Source organism: Triticum aestivum, chromosome 3A (genome assembly GCF_018294505.1).
Source record: "Triticum aestivum cultivar Chinese Spring chromosome 3A, IWGSC CS RefSeq v2.1, whole genome shotgun sequence".
Taxonomy (NCBI): domain Eukaryota; kingdom Viridiplantae; phylum Streptophyta; class Magnoliopsida; order Poales; family Poaceae; genus Triticum; species Triticum aestivum.
This window is the reverse complement of record NC_057800.1, coordinates 100,404,234-100,417,659: the sequence shown is the minus strand read 5'-3', so window position 1 is coordinate 100,417,659 and position 13,426 is coordinate 100,404,234. Positions and strand designations below refer to the sequence as shown.

Below are 13,426 nucleotides of genomic sequence, written 5' to 3'. Positions count from 1 at the left end.
GGAGCTGGACCAGAGATTGATGGACAGTAGTAGCTTGCACGTAGTAGTACTACGTACAACCACCATGAATTTTACTCGGAAAACACAGTCCCCGATTATCATGGGCAGCCACATATGACACAGTACGACACGCAGCTCCAAAGGTGGGTGTCGCCATCTCTCGCCCACAGCCTCGCCTGCTCTTCGGTCCATACTCCGATGCACGCGCCGTGAACTTGAAGCAGCTGAGAGCTCCGACCTCGCGCGCCGCCCCGCCCCGCCATGAAGTCGTCGTCTCAGAGCCACAGCCCCAGGACCCCGTCGCCGCGCGCTCGCGGCACGGCGGCGGCCCCCGGCGCCGACCACGCGCGCTCCTCCTCCGAGCCATGGGTGCTCGCATGCGTGGATGACACGTGCGTCAACGACGTGGAGAGCTTCGCGCGCACCGTCGCCGCCGTGAAGTCCAAGCCCCGCCCCGACCTGCTCCCGAGCGTGCTGTCCCACTACGCTGCCAAGTGGCTCCCGGACGTGGCCACCACGTCCGCCTCCGGCCGCTTCCTGCCCCCGGAGAGCCCCACCGCCACGTGGCTCAAGAAGCGGCTGCTCCTGGAGACCCTCGTCGCGGCGCTCCCGCCGGACCCGCCCAGCGGCGCGGCCGCAGACGACGGCATCACGTGCGACTTCCTGCTCAAGCTGCTGCGGGCGGGGAGCATGGTGGGCGCGGACGCGGCGCTGCTGCGGGAGCTGGAGTCCCGCGCGGCGCGGCGGCTGGACCAGGCGACGCTGGCGGCCGTGATGATACCGGCGTTCGGGCACGCGCCGGGCGGGTCGACGCTGCTGGACGTGCCGCTGGTGCTGCGGCTGGTGCGCGGGTTCCTCAAGGAGGGCGGCAAGGGCGCCGGCGGCGGAGCCGGGGCCAGGGTGGCGAGGCTGGTCGACGCGTACCTGGCGGAAGCCGCGCTGGAGGCCGAGCTGCGGCCCGCCGAGCTCGAGGAGCTCGCCCGCGCTGTGCCCGCCCACGCGCGCGCCGCCGACGACGCGCTCTACCGCGCCGTCGACACCTACCTCAAGGTGACCATGCATGCATGCTTAACTCCGTTTCCATTTTTATCTTTCTACGATATTGCGCTTTGTACTTTGGGTCAATGGCCAGAAGACTGCGTGAAAACTTGTGAGGCGCGCAGTAGTACAGTGTTTCTGCGTTTGACCACTACATTTTGCATGGGACAGCGCACCAGCTGGGTAAAAATACATGAGTATAGAGTAACCTCCATGATGGCATAAAGATCATAACAAAAAAAAATGATACGGTTAACAGAAATACTCCCTCCATCTCATAATATAAGAATGTTTTTGATATTAATGTAGTGTTAAAAATGTTTTCTTATATTTTGAGACAGAGGGAGTACGTGAGAACGAGGGGAGAATCGCGCAAGTAGAGTACGCACAGTTGAAAACACTGTTTTACATTCCCGTCCGCATTCATTCATCTGTCGCAGACGCCAGGAGATTTTGTCATAAAACCAAACTGAAAATGCCTCATCATTAGCCGGAGTTACTATGCCTGTTGGTGTGTTCGGTCACGGGAGCTCCGACTGCTACACAACAAAATGTTGCCTGTTGTCACGCATATCTATACTCCGGTGCCCTTTTGTTCTCATCCACGACACTGTTTGTCCTTTGTTTTCCCGAGTCCTGGTAGCAACTTCAGTGCTCACACTCACAGTACAACTTACTACAGTGCAATATTCCCTTCAGATTCATCTCATAATGTGTGGACGAAGTTGTCAGACTGGGGATCTTGCAGCACGGCCAGAGCATGTTCTGTAGATACTTGCAGCCATATATGGCTGCCATGCAGACACGATTCATCTTTTAGGTGGTGTTTGTTTTTCTAGTCCTAGAACTTTTTCTAGTCCATGGGACTTTCTGAAAAAGACTCTCAAGGAGGTGCTTCTAAGAACTTTTAGCAAAAAGTCCCCAAAAAATTCCATCCTGTTTGGTTTGCTAGGGACTTTTTCTAGTCCCTACACCAAAAAGTCCCTGAAAACAAACACCCCCTTAGTTTCATGGGCATTGCCGCATGCGTATCACAAGTTCAGAGCTTTTCGGAGCGAAATGCATCCGGACAAATCAAGGTGGATGTCATCCGCTGCTCCATTGTTCTTCGCATTTCACAGCGTTGTGTTGTCCCTATCATATTCATCCATCCCTAGTGTTGCCATGCGTTGCTGCTCTCTGGAGAGAGGCGGATTCGCGTGCAAAATTAGGACAAGAAAAAGAAAAGATGTTAATTTTTTAAAAAAATTACTTGACTGAATCTTGTTCAGTTCAATGTTGGCATTTTACAGTTTCTCTGTCTTTTAACTAGAGGTAAACGCTTGGTTCACCTCTAGTTGGTTTAACTAGATGTTCTGAATTTATATTATAATATCAGGTTTATCTCTCTCTACTCTGACGCCTCAATTCTCTGAAATCTTATAGAATTCATGTGTTTAAAAAATCATGTTGCAATTCATTGGGCGTGGCATCACAATCCTACGTTCTTTCTATTTCAAGATTTATAAACTCATGACCCGCAAAAAAAAGATTTATAAATTCCTACAATCCGAAGAATCCCCGAAAGGGTGGGCTAGAGGAGGAAGAAGAGTGCCCAACCGTTCAGTTTCTATCCAACCACTAGGACAAAATCGACTTAGGACGATTTATTTTTTCCATATAAGCAAGTGAGGGAAAGTGTGTACCATGCAAAACTTAGGCCTATGGACCATGCACATTTTTATTAGGGTGTTTAAATAGTTTGACCTATATTGTGTCAATGGAGGTCAGGGCCCCACGAATCCTTCTCCAGGGAAATTATCAAAGTGGGGGAAAAGTGTGGCGGATGATCAAATTTCCCTGCAAAACCGATATATGCTCCTTATTGTTGGCGACCCGAAGCGAACAGGCGGTCGGTTTCCCAGCCTCTCCTTGTAGTCGGCGCTGATCTGCTTCATCTCATGTGGCCTTGTTGGCGACCCGAAGCGAACAGGCGATCGGGTTCCCTGCCTCTCCTTGTGGTCGGCACTGATCTGCTTCACCTCTTGTGGCCTCAGGTCCATGGACGTGCGACGAATCCCAGCTCTTGCCGGCGGGAGGGTTTCAATGTTTTTTTAATATGGTTAGGGTTTGTGTCCTGCTTAGTAAGGCGAAGCGGCAACTGCACCGGTTTCTTGAAGATGAAATATGGTTCTCCCTACTTGGCACCCCCATCCTGACGGTGCGTTTAGAGTCGTCGGAGGGTGTGTGGAGGTGTGTCTCCGACGGATCCGTGTGATTCAGTCGATGTTGTCTTTGGTGGATCCGCTTAGATCTAGTTTGCGTTCGTGTGTATATGGATAAGTGACGGTTGCTATTCTAGTGTGTTGGTCATATGCGACCTTAGTACGACGACTTCACGATTTTCTACTGCAACAAAGTTTGTCCAACTTCAGTCACGGAGGGCAACAAGGCGACGCCCTTCCTTTCATTCCGGTGCTTATATTCATGGTTAGATGGTTTAAGGACATGAGTGGATTTGTACTCCCATAATATTGACGATTGATTACATAAAAAAAATCATCACGAGAAGTTGTTCATTTCCAATTTCGACTGATGTACCAGGCACACCCAGGCGCCGGGAAAGAGGAGCGCAAGTCGCTGTGGAGGCTGATCGACCCCCGGAAGCTGTCGGCGGAGGCGGCGGCGCACGCGGTCCAGAACGACCGGCTGCCGGTGCGCTCCGTGATGCAGGTGCTCTTCTCGGAGCACGGCAAGCTGAACCGCCTCGCCGACCTGGGCGCCTCCTTCAGCGGCGCCAGGGTCCCCTGCAGCCCGGCGGCGGCGCTGGACCTCCACTCCGGCAGCGGCCGGTGCCCCTCCAAGCGCGAGGCCCTGGCGCAGCACCAGGAGATGCGCCGCCTGCGCGAGGACGTCGCCAGGCTCCAGGTGCGTTCGCCGGACATTTTCCAACTCCGACGGCAGCTCTCATCAGGTGCTAACGGTGACATGTCTGGGCTGCAGGTGCAGTGCAGCGCGCTGCAGGAGCAGGTGGAGAGGCTGGGCTCGGAGAGGAGGCGCCGCGGCGGCGGCGTCGGCGTCGGCGGCTTCAAGTGGAGCACGCTCTGGTTCGGCGGCGGCGGCATGGGCGGCGACGTCGCGAGGATCGAGGACTCGGAGAGCGGCATGGAGCGGCAGACGCCGGCGAGCGGGAAGAAGGGCAGGGCCAGCATGGCCACGGCGACGCCCACGCCGACGCGGCGGACCCCCAGGTGGCGCAAGTCCATGTCATGAGAGGAATCTGAAGCCGGCAGCGGCGCTCAATGTTTACTAGGGTTCTTCATAATTTGTCTCTCCTTTGGTTACAGAATTACAGTTTCTAATTTGGTACTAATAGATCAAAAACTATATGAATTTAACAGTTTATAAGTCTCTCTTTCTTCACAAATCATGAAATAGTCGTACACACGCCAATCTGATTGCTGCAGATCACTTACTATAAATGTTTCAGAGATTACTGACAGAGTTCTTCAAACCTTTGCGAAACAGAGAGTTCTTCAGACTATGCCTCGCTCACAGAAACATACTTATAATGTAAGAATTGGGTACTATCTTTTTTTCACAGATCAACAAATAGTTGTACACACACACACACCAATGTGATCACATGAGGGTGATCACGAAACTAACCACAAATGTTTCACAGGCAGAACCTCAGACACTAGTCTGCAAGCTATGCATCACTAACTTATTCAGCTACAGAAACAAATAATAGCACTTCAGACAAATGTAACAAACACACACACATGGAAAAGAATAAACACAGGGCTGAGATTGCCTCATTTGTGTACGGCTTTCTTGATCGCCTGCTTGCATTTGCTGAGGAACTTGCTGCTGCTTGTAGACACTGAATCCTCATAGCCGTATATGCGATCATCGTCGCCACCCACCTTAGGTTTCCTGCCTGCACAGTCCGAGCCTCTCCTCATTCCCAGGATCTTGGAGGGAGAGGATGGCAGCGACCGGAAACCCCTACCGCTGTCGGACCTCGGGAACCATATCTTCCTTTCCACTTTCTCCTCCTTGATGTCAAAGCTACCCCTGCATCTTGGTGTGCCATGGTGAGCAGCAGCACTCTCACCACCGACGTCGACGATCTCGTCGACACATTCAGTGATCTCATCAACACATTCAGTGATCTCATTCCTGCAGCTCTCGTCTTCGTCATCGATTCTGCTTTGAATTTCCTGCTCATCGTCCGAACCGTTCTCCTCGGCGGCATTGTGGTCTTCCGAGGAACGGCACGCCGCTTCATTCCCTTCTTGTTGGTCCTCCATGAGCATGTGGAGCCACTTATCAACATTGCCCTTGCCTCTGTAGTTCATGTTTTCATTGTCTTCTGATCTGGCAACACGTCGAGGATGAAGCATTTCATCATCCTTTTGGACTGGCAGTGACTGCTCTGTGTGGTACCTCGGCGCCCCGTACACGCCGGTCGCTCTATATGGAGGACTTGGTGGAACTGAGGGGGTCCTTGGGAATGAGACTGTCTGGCTTGCATGATGAGACCTTTCGGTCTCGGACTCGAGCATGGCTGCCTTGCCCTTACCATCTCTTGACTTGATAGGTGTACCAACACCCCTTGATGCCATGGTCTCCTTTCTTTCCCTTCCCCTGCTACGGTGCCGCTCTCTGATCGCCGATTGTTCTAGTTTCTCCCTCACCGATGCTCTTCCCCTTTCAGTGTAACTTCTGTTTTCATCAGTGGAGATGGACCTTCTTGGGAAGCTTATCACCTTGGAAGGTTGCTCAGTGTTGACATAACTCATTGTTGAAGTCCCTTCTCCAATTTCTTCCCCTTCCAGGTTAATGTATGCATCTGAAGTCCTCTGAGCCTCCTCCAAGAAAACCCTCAGCTCCTGTTTCAGAGGGCTGCTCCTCGATACTCTTTCTGGCAAGTACCTGAAACTCTCACACTGCCTTTCCTCTGGGATTTCATCGTCGACCCGGTACCTCTTCCTTGCTTGATCAATGAAAGGCTTCACCTGCCTCTCCAGATCATCCCTGTGCTGGTACTTCTTGCGGAGCTCGGTTTCAGATGAGTCACACATTGCTCTCTGTGCCTCCAGTCTCGCCATCAGAGTACTGGTTGCAGCCTGGTTCAGCCTGAGTTGTTCCTTGTACACAACGCTCCTGCATTTTGCACCACAATGAAAAAAATTAGCACCAGCTAATCAAGATTCTTCAAAAGAAACTAGCAGCTCTTGGTTTTATAGGATCATCCTCCTTACTGGTGCATGGCGTCTCTGATCATCTTCTCGAGCACTGTCTTGTAGTTGGCCTGGGCGTCTGCCAAGCGACGGCACTTCTCCACTCGCCGACGCCTCTTGATGAGCTGAGCCTCCAGGTCCTGGATGGCTACCCTCTCCTCCTCATTCTTCTGCTGCATCTCGCTCACCTCGTTCTCCAGTTCAGTGAGCTCAGCTTGCTTCTTCTTGGCCTCTTCTCGTTGCCTCAGCGAGTCCCTAGCCATGACGATGGACAGGTAAGGATTGGTGATGTAGCCGTCAACATCTGGGTTGTTGTTCTCTTTCATCATCGAGTTACCACCATGGCCGTGGGCGGCCAGGTTCTCGTCCTTCTCGCCGGAGAACTTCTTTGCAGCTACACGAAAAGCAGCCCCTCAATCATCCATAGCTCATATGCAGATGTGACGAAAACCAGGAAATTAATGCAAGAAATTCTCTGACAAGCGCATACCGATCAGGGGGTAATTGGACCTCACTGGTCTGTTGGCGTCAACTGATTTGAGCACCGAACAGTCGGAGCCCCTGGCGGATACGATGGCGGCGGGCGCGAGGCCTACTTTCTTCTTCATCTCGGCGAAATGGTGCGGGAACGCGTGCGCCTCCACCGCCTGCAGCGAGCTCAGCTCCTCGTTGGCCCCGTCGGCGAAGAGGAACGCGAATGCTCTGTTCCTGCACGTACAACAGTTTCAGAACAATCCGTCTGTCCACCTGAAACCTGTTGGTATACTCAGGGTGAGCAAAGGGCGTCGGACAGGAGCTCACCTGAAGTCGGTGTTCTTGGAGGCGAAGATGGAGAGGAACTGGTTGACGGAGATGCCGAGCTGCAGATCCCACCAGGGGACGAGGAACTCCAGCTTGTTGTGCTTCTTCCTGGACGCCTGCAGCTGCATGATCCGCAGGTTGCTCGGAACCGTCCTCCCTCCCCCTGCAGATCGAGGAAAACCAAGCATCCGTCCACCGTCCGTCAGAGTTCAGAACCATGTGGTAGATTCAGAACCAGCAAGGAACATGTAGTAAAATCCTTCTTACTGGCGCAGGGGAACCAGTGGTGGACGTCCCAGGCGAGGGGCGAGGCGGCGTCGGCGTGGAGGTAGAGCACGTTCCCGTAGGCGTCGACGCGGAAGAGCGCCGGGTCGAAGCCGGCGTTGCCGAGGTGGTCGAGCTGCTTCCAGAGCAGGTTGGCGAAGCCGCGCGGGTTGGCGGTGGGCGCCGCCTCCGCGTCCACCACCGGGAACGTCTCGTTCAGCTCCTTGGCCCGCAGCGCCTGCACGCACCAGACCAGATCAGATCACGACGCGGCGGAGGTCGAAGCGGGGCGAGCGGATCTGCGCGAGCGAGAAAAGGCAGGTACCTCGTGGGGCTGGAGGACGTAGGGGAGGAAGGCGCCGGGCGGGCCGTGGGCGTAGGGGAGGCCGAGCGCGCCCCCGCCGGCGCGGCAGAGCCTGGCGTAGGCCTTGGGGTAGCCCAGCGCGTCGTCCACCGCCCTCTCCTCCTCCGTGAACGCCGCCATCGATCCGCGAACGCCGCCGGCGAACCTACGGAGCAATGTTGACTGATGTGTCGGGAATCGGGATCAGGTGCCTGATGATGACTGAGGTGTGTACGGGCTGCGGAGCGGTGAAATACAGCTGATTATTTTGGCTTTCTTCTGCCGGAGCGGAGGAGCGTTGCGTCTCTCTGCGCAACGGTCGGCACGGATGGGGACGGACGGCGAGAGCCGTTGGGTTGGGGCTGGTTCAAACTCGGCACGTGAGGGGGCACGTGGGGCGGGGGCGAGTGAGTCTGGCTTGTGGGGTGGGGCGGCGGACGGCAAGTGCGTACTGTGCACAGCTGGCGTACACTACGTACTGTAGTGAGTATACGTAGTACGAGATTGTATACGCGTATTATTTTCTCCTTATTTATGGCGACGATTAATTACGGATTGATGTGGGGAATGCTTTGATGAGTTGGCATTGAATGACTGATCCGTGCGTGTCAGAAGGACACAACGTGCAGAGTGGGCGCCGCGGAGTTTTGTTTAGGACGGCAGCCGGTCCACACACCCACAGATGGATTTAAAACCCATGGTTTTGTTTGTTTCGGCCGGTTTGAAATCCGTGGTGAGCACGAGCCCAACACGACCCCGGGCATCTTAGTGCGTGCGCACATACGCGTACACGCGTATATTTTTCCTTTGCGTGGCACGTACATGTGTGACGCATACCTGTAGAGCTAGCTAGCGTACGGTACGTTGCCTACAATTGATCCCATGCCCGCGCAAGAAAACGACCGACCTGCACGGTACGCTATGAATGCTACCATGCACCATGGCATGCATGCATACATGCACTTATATTTTTAGATTAAAAAAAGTCAACAAACCCGGTCTTCCTTGCCACATCATCAAATCCACTCCTAAAAGAGTATCAAGGTTAAAAATGACCGGGATTAAAGAGGATAGAGTATGGACTTCAGGGATTTAGAGGTGAGGGTTTGCTTTTGACCGACACTACAATCTTAAGGTTTAAATCAAACTTTACTCTTTCCTGAATATTCTTTTAATTTTTTAATCCCTTTTTGAAATTCTGAACAATTATTGAAAACATGAACAAAATTTTAAAACCAGAACAATTTTTGAAATTCCAAACATTTTTGAAAGCAACGAACATTTTTACAAAATATTTATTTTTTCGCAATTTGTGATTTTCTTTAAAAAAGGAAAAGATAAAACGAAAGCGCGATAAAAGACCAAACAAACAAAAAAGATCGAGGAACCTTCTAGAGAGATTCAAAAACAGGTAAAAACAAACAAGAAACGCTGAAAAAGGCTCACAAACCAGGGGTCGATGTAACCTATGTGGGCCCGCCAATCGCCATTCCCGTGTGTGAAACCTTGACTATGATCGTCCTTACTATTGTTGCCATTATATGTCAATGCGGGCAAGGCATCGGACGGACAACATGCCGTCTGGACACTTATATGGAGGTGCCCTGCACCACCAAATATGCGTATATTTGTGTGGAAGTTCGTATCAAATTCGTTGGCCACTTGGGCTAATAATAATACCCGAACGCTGGAGCCTACTGACTCGTGTCCGCCCTGTGTGACGGAACTAGATGATACACTCCATGTATTTTGCAGGTGCCCTCGAGCGGTGAAGCTTTAGCGTGCTATGGCGAAACAATGGAGCTTGCCGAACATAGCCGAAATCTGAAATATTGATGTTGAATGGCTCTTCGACGTGTTGCATGATCAGGAGGACATTGACTGCATGCGATTACTGATGGTCCTATGGCGTTCATGGCATGTACGTAATGAAATAGTTCACGACAAGGAGCCTCTCCATGTCGAAGCATCATGTAGATTTTTGCTCACCTATGACGCAACTTTGCTTGCTATCAAGTAGTACCCATCAGATGATCTTGTGAAAGGTAAAATGGTGTTAGATGTTGATGCAAGTCGGCCGGGGCCCGTTTCACATGTGGCGGCGACCCAGTCTACTCCCGCTAGCTGGCAACCCCCGGGCCAAGGTTGCATGAAGCTTAATGTTGACGGATCGTACATCACAACTATTGGAGAGGCGGGCGTTGGAATGGTGTTGTGAGATAGCATTGGTGAAATCATCTTTCGGTCCGCAGAGCTACAAAATTGTGCAAGTCCCTTGCAAGCTGAATTAGCAACCTGCTTGAAAGGTCTGAAATTTGTTATGCAATGGCCCCACTCCCAGTGAATCTAGAGATGGGTAGTCAAGTTAGCGTGGGCTCTATCCAGGCATGAGGTGAGGACAGATGACAGAATGCGATGTTGATTCAGGAAATGAGGATACTTCTCAGTGAAAGGGATTGCTCTATTACTCACATTAGTCGGTACCAAAATGTCGCCAGTCATATGTTAGCTTCTTTCGGTCGTGTAGAAGCTAGGATGACAGTCTGGCTCAAATCTGACCCTGCTAATGTACCACAACTTTGTCTGGAGCTCTCTGCCCATTTTGAGTAATAAAATTACTTTTAAGCCCGCTAAAAGTAGAGAGACTATGATCGTCCAGTAGGAAACTCGCTATATGTCCTCCTATTCCTCCTGGTTCGCGGGAGCTATAATGTCTCGCATATTGCGACTCTGCCTCACAAAGATGGCCCAACCCAATATGGGTTCATGCAAAGCGGGTTGTAGGAAGCTTCTAGGCGTTCTTTTCTTCTATCTATTTTTGTGTGTTTCTTCATCACTTTTCATTGGTTTTCTCTTCTTTTTTTCACAAGACATATCTCTTTTTTAGTACACATTGTACATTTTTCGTATACACGTGGAACATTTTTTTTATACATGTTGAATATTTTTTAATGGCACAAAATATTTCTCAAAATTCACGTGAACATTTTTTTACATTATATAAACATTTACAAAAATACTTGGATTTTTCGAAATTTTGATTTTATAATTATCACGAATAATTTTTCCATTTACACGAAAATAATCTTAGATTGCACTATTTTTTAAAAGATTCCACAGACCATTTTCTTGAAACGCTTGATTTTTTTTAGGTCACGTGAACAATAAATTTACTCTGTTTTAACATTTTAGAAAATGTGCTATGAACACTCATTACTCGTTTTAATTACTTTTTTGAAGTATATATATTTTCAATATTTTTTTGAACATAAACAAAAAGAAAAAGAAACAAACAAAAACCAAGCAATGAAAGAAAAAAGAGGAATCAAAGCAAACTGAGTCGGCCCAATTTAGTGGTTTCTTGAAGCGAGTGGCTATTCGGTCTGGCGCAAGGTGTGACATAGCCGCGACAATTCCTATATGGTATTTTGGCGCTGTAAACGCCGGTTTCTACTTTTTTCCTAACCGGCGCCTAGAGCAGCTACTCGCGCATCTTAATTAGGCCGGCCCATATTTCATTGTCTTTCTGTTTTTTAAACTGGATTTGAACCCGCATCACACGATATCAGTGATCAACGCGTAACCAACCCGATAACTTCAATAGGTGTGATAACATACATGTTTTTCCTTCATTTCTTCATTCCTCTTTTTCCTTTGTTCTTTTTTTCTTTCCTTTTCTTTTTCTTTTACCAAATTGGTAATTCTTTTCTTAAAATAGACGATTTTTTTAAACTCTGAACTTCTCTCAAATTGAATTTTTTTTCTTCAAAATCAATGAACTTATTTTTCAAATTTGATGAATTTTTTTCAAATTTTGTGACTTTTTCCCAAAATCAATGATTTTTTAAATTATTTTTTTAATCCATGAACTCTTTTCAGAATCGATGAACTTTTTAAAAAAGTTGATGATATTTTTTTCAAAATTGATGAACTTTTTTCAGAACCGATGAACTTTTTTAAAATTCGATGAACTTTTTAAAATTCAATGAACTTATTTCCAAAATCGATGATCCTTTTTCAAAATTGTGAACTATTTTCCAAATCTATGATTTTTTTTTGCAAATGAATGAAGTATTTTCAAATTCAAGGTTTTTTTGGAACAAAGTGAATGAGCCAGAGTTTTTTTTCTGAGAAATGTGAACGAGCCAGTTGGTTGAAAAAAGGTATCGATGGTACACGCGAGCGAGGCCACAGACGCAACACTCATCGCTAGCGCTCGAGGAAGGAAAATATAATGGGCCTCAGCCCAGCAGGATTTGTAGTGTGCGCCAGCAGGCAAAAACGGCGTTTGCATTCCACCGGGCTTCATGAAAATCCATGTCGACGCAAGCATTGCAAGAAATCAGAGTAGGGGAGCGGCCTCGGTCATGTGTAGAGATGTAGATGGTTACTACATTGGAAGTTCTTCTCTGGTTATTGATGGAGTGAGCGATGCTGCAACTATGGAAGCAATTGCCTGCCGTGAGGCACTCTCCTTAGCAGATGACTTGATGATACAGAGCTTTGTGGTAGCTTCGGACTCGAAGCAGATTGTGAGCGAGATACATAGTGGCTCTAATGGTGTATATGGGGCTCATCATCTCAGACATAAATAATAGTTTTTTTTGTTTAATTGCAAGTTTACTTTTGAAGGCCGAGCGAATAATCGCGACGCCGATAGGTTAGCCAATTTTTCTAATTCTCTAGATCAAGGGAGACACGTTCGGTTAATGCAACCCCATGATCCGTTTGTAATGCCACTCCATGTGGAATTTGAGTAATAAAGGTTGATGATACCCCCCAAAAAAGGCAAAACCGGCGCCTACAGCGCTGATTAGGTCTCCGGCTGGGTTGGCCTAGACACTTGTACCACGACATCCAACAAAGTTGTGGCTGTGAGTGGGCTCGGGCGATGAGGCCATATCATCAAAAGAAAGCACATGTGATATATGTCAAACAGTTGAAGTAGTAGCACTTGAAAAATAATGCTGAAGTTTTACTCAAAAATTAAATAAAAATAAAGTGGAAGTAGCAGTACCCTAAAAATAGTTGTTCTAAAAAAAGGTTCAAGTCGTCTTTGATTCAAAGGAATTTGAATTATAACAAGATATAGTGAAATTATGAAAGATTTTAATTATCTACGGGTTCCTGAAAAAAAAAGAGGAGGACACGGCCTGAAAATTACCAAGAACACCTGCGAGAAAATCTTTCGTTCTTGAAAAAATATCCTTTTTCTCTAAAATTTCTACTTTTTTTCTCCATATAAGCGCCACGCCAAGTGAATTTGCACACATGTCAGCAAATCACCGACCACCTAAGAAGATGCTTTCTGGAAAGAAATTTGAATCTGTTCTACGAAGGGAATGACACATGCCCAAGATAAAAAACCAAGTAGAGCAATGAGGGGAGAAGGGACACAAATAAAAAGAAGCACATACTATTTCCAAGCATTTACACGTCGGCATTGGCATCCCCATGGAAATTTCCCATGCACTACACCCAGCAGAGCTAGCCTCCCCCTCGCAATGGGCAGCATCGCTTTGCAAGACTTGGATCAAACCCTCGTCCCTCCCGCTAGACCACACCGAGAAGCCCCTTTCGCGTCGCACCCGCACTTTACTTGACCCGCCTAAAAGCAAAGCTCTGTCTCTCCCACCCTCTCTCTATCTCTCCATCTCCACCGTATGCATGGCATGGCATGGGGTGTGTGGCCGCCGGATTCCCCCGGCCGCCCCTCTCCTCGCTCCAAGATGCCTCTTTCCCGGGATCCCCT

At 49.1% G+C, this 13,426-nt stretch overlaps 2 protein-coding genes across 3 annotated transcripts; one reads left to right on the top strand and one right to left on the bottom strand.

Moving 5' to 3' along the window:
- The first annotated feature begins 70 nt into the window (after positions 1 to 70).
- On the top strand, positions 71 to 4,445 carry LOC123060499 (coleoptile phototropism protein 1-like). The gene is made up of 3 exons (XM_044483248.1): positions 71 to 1,050; positions 3,622 to 3,945; positions 4,021 to 4,445. Exons 1-3 carry the CDS (start codon positions 262 to 264, stop codon positions 4,288 to 4,290), a joined length of 1,383 nt encoding a protein of 460 aa, XP_044339183.1. The 5' UTR covers positions 71 to 261; the 3' UTR covers positions 4,291 to 4,445.
- A 107-nt stretch (positions 4,446 to 4,552) lies between these two features.
- Positions 4,553 to 7,994, bottom strand: LOC123060498 (uncharacterized). 2 transcript variants are annotated; one of them, XM_044483247.1, is made up of 6 exons: positions 7,657 to 7,994; positions 7,335 to 7,569; positions 7,068 to 7,230; positions 6,757 to 6,968; positions 6,288 to 6,660; positions 4,553 to 6,189 (listed from the first exon to the last, which is right to left on the bottom strand). In XM_044483247.1, exons 1-6 carry the CDS (start codon positions 7,813 to 7,815, stop codon positions 4,836 to 4,838), a joined length of 2,496 nt encoding a protein of 831 aa, XP_044339182.1. In that variant the 5' UTR covers positions 7,816 to 7,994; the 3' UTR covers positions 4,553 to 4,835. The 2 variants fall into 2 exon arrangements, with proteins under 2 accessions (XP_044339182.1, XP_044339181.1); XM_044483246.1 differs by having other exon boundaries at positions 6,757 to 6,974; positions 7,657 to 7,993.
- Positions 7,995 to 13,426: the final 5,432 nt, after the last annotated feature.

Excerpts from the sequence above, each read along its gene's own strand:
- LOC123060499 (XM_044483248.1), top strand. The coding sequence starts at position 262 with ATGAAGTCGTCGTCTCAGAGCCACAGCCCCAGGACCCCGTCGCCGCGC. Across the intron at positions 1,051-3,621 it reads CCGTCGACACCTACCTCAAG|GCACACCCAGGCGCCGGGAA; the intron begins GTGACCATGCAT and ends CTGATGTACCAG. Across the intron at positions 3,946-4,020 it reads AGGACGTCGCCAGGCTCCAG|GTGCAGTGCAGCGCGCTGCA; the intron begins GTGCGTTCGCCG and ends TCTGGGCTGCAG.
- LOC123060498 (XM_044483246.1), bottom strand. The coding sequence starts at position 7,815 with ATGGCGGCGTTCACGGAGGAGGAGAGGGCGGTGGACGACGCGCTGGGC. Across the intron at positions 7,570-7,656 it reads ACGTCCTCCAGCCCCACGAG|GCGCTGCGGGCCAAGGAGCT; the intron begins GTACCTGCCTTT and ends TGGTGCGTGCAG. Across the intron at positions 7,231-7,334 it reads CCACTGGTTCCCCTGCGCCA|GGGGAGGGAGGACGGTTCCG; the intron begins GTAAGAAGGATT and ends CTCGATCTGCAG.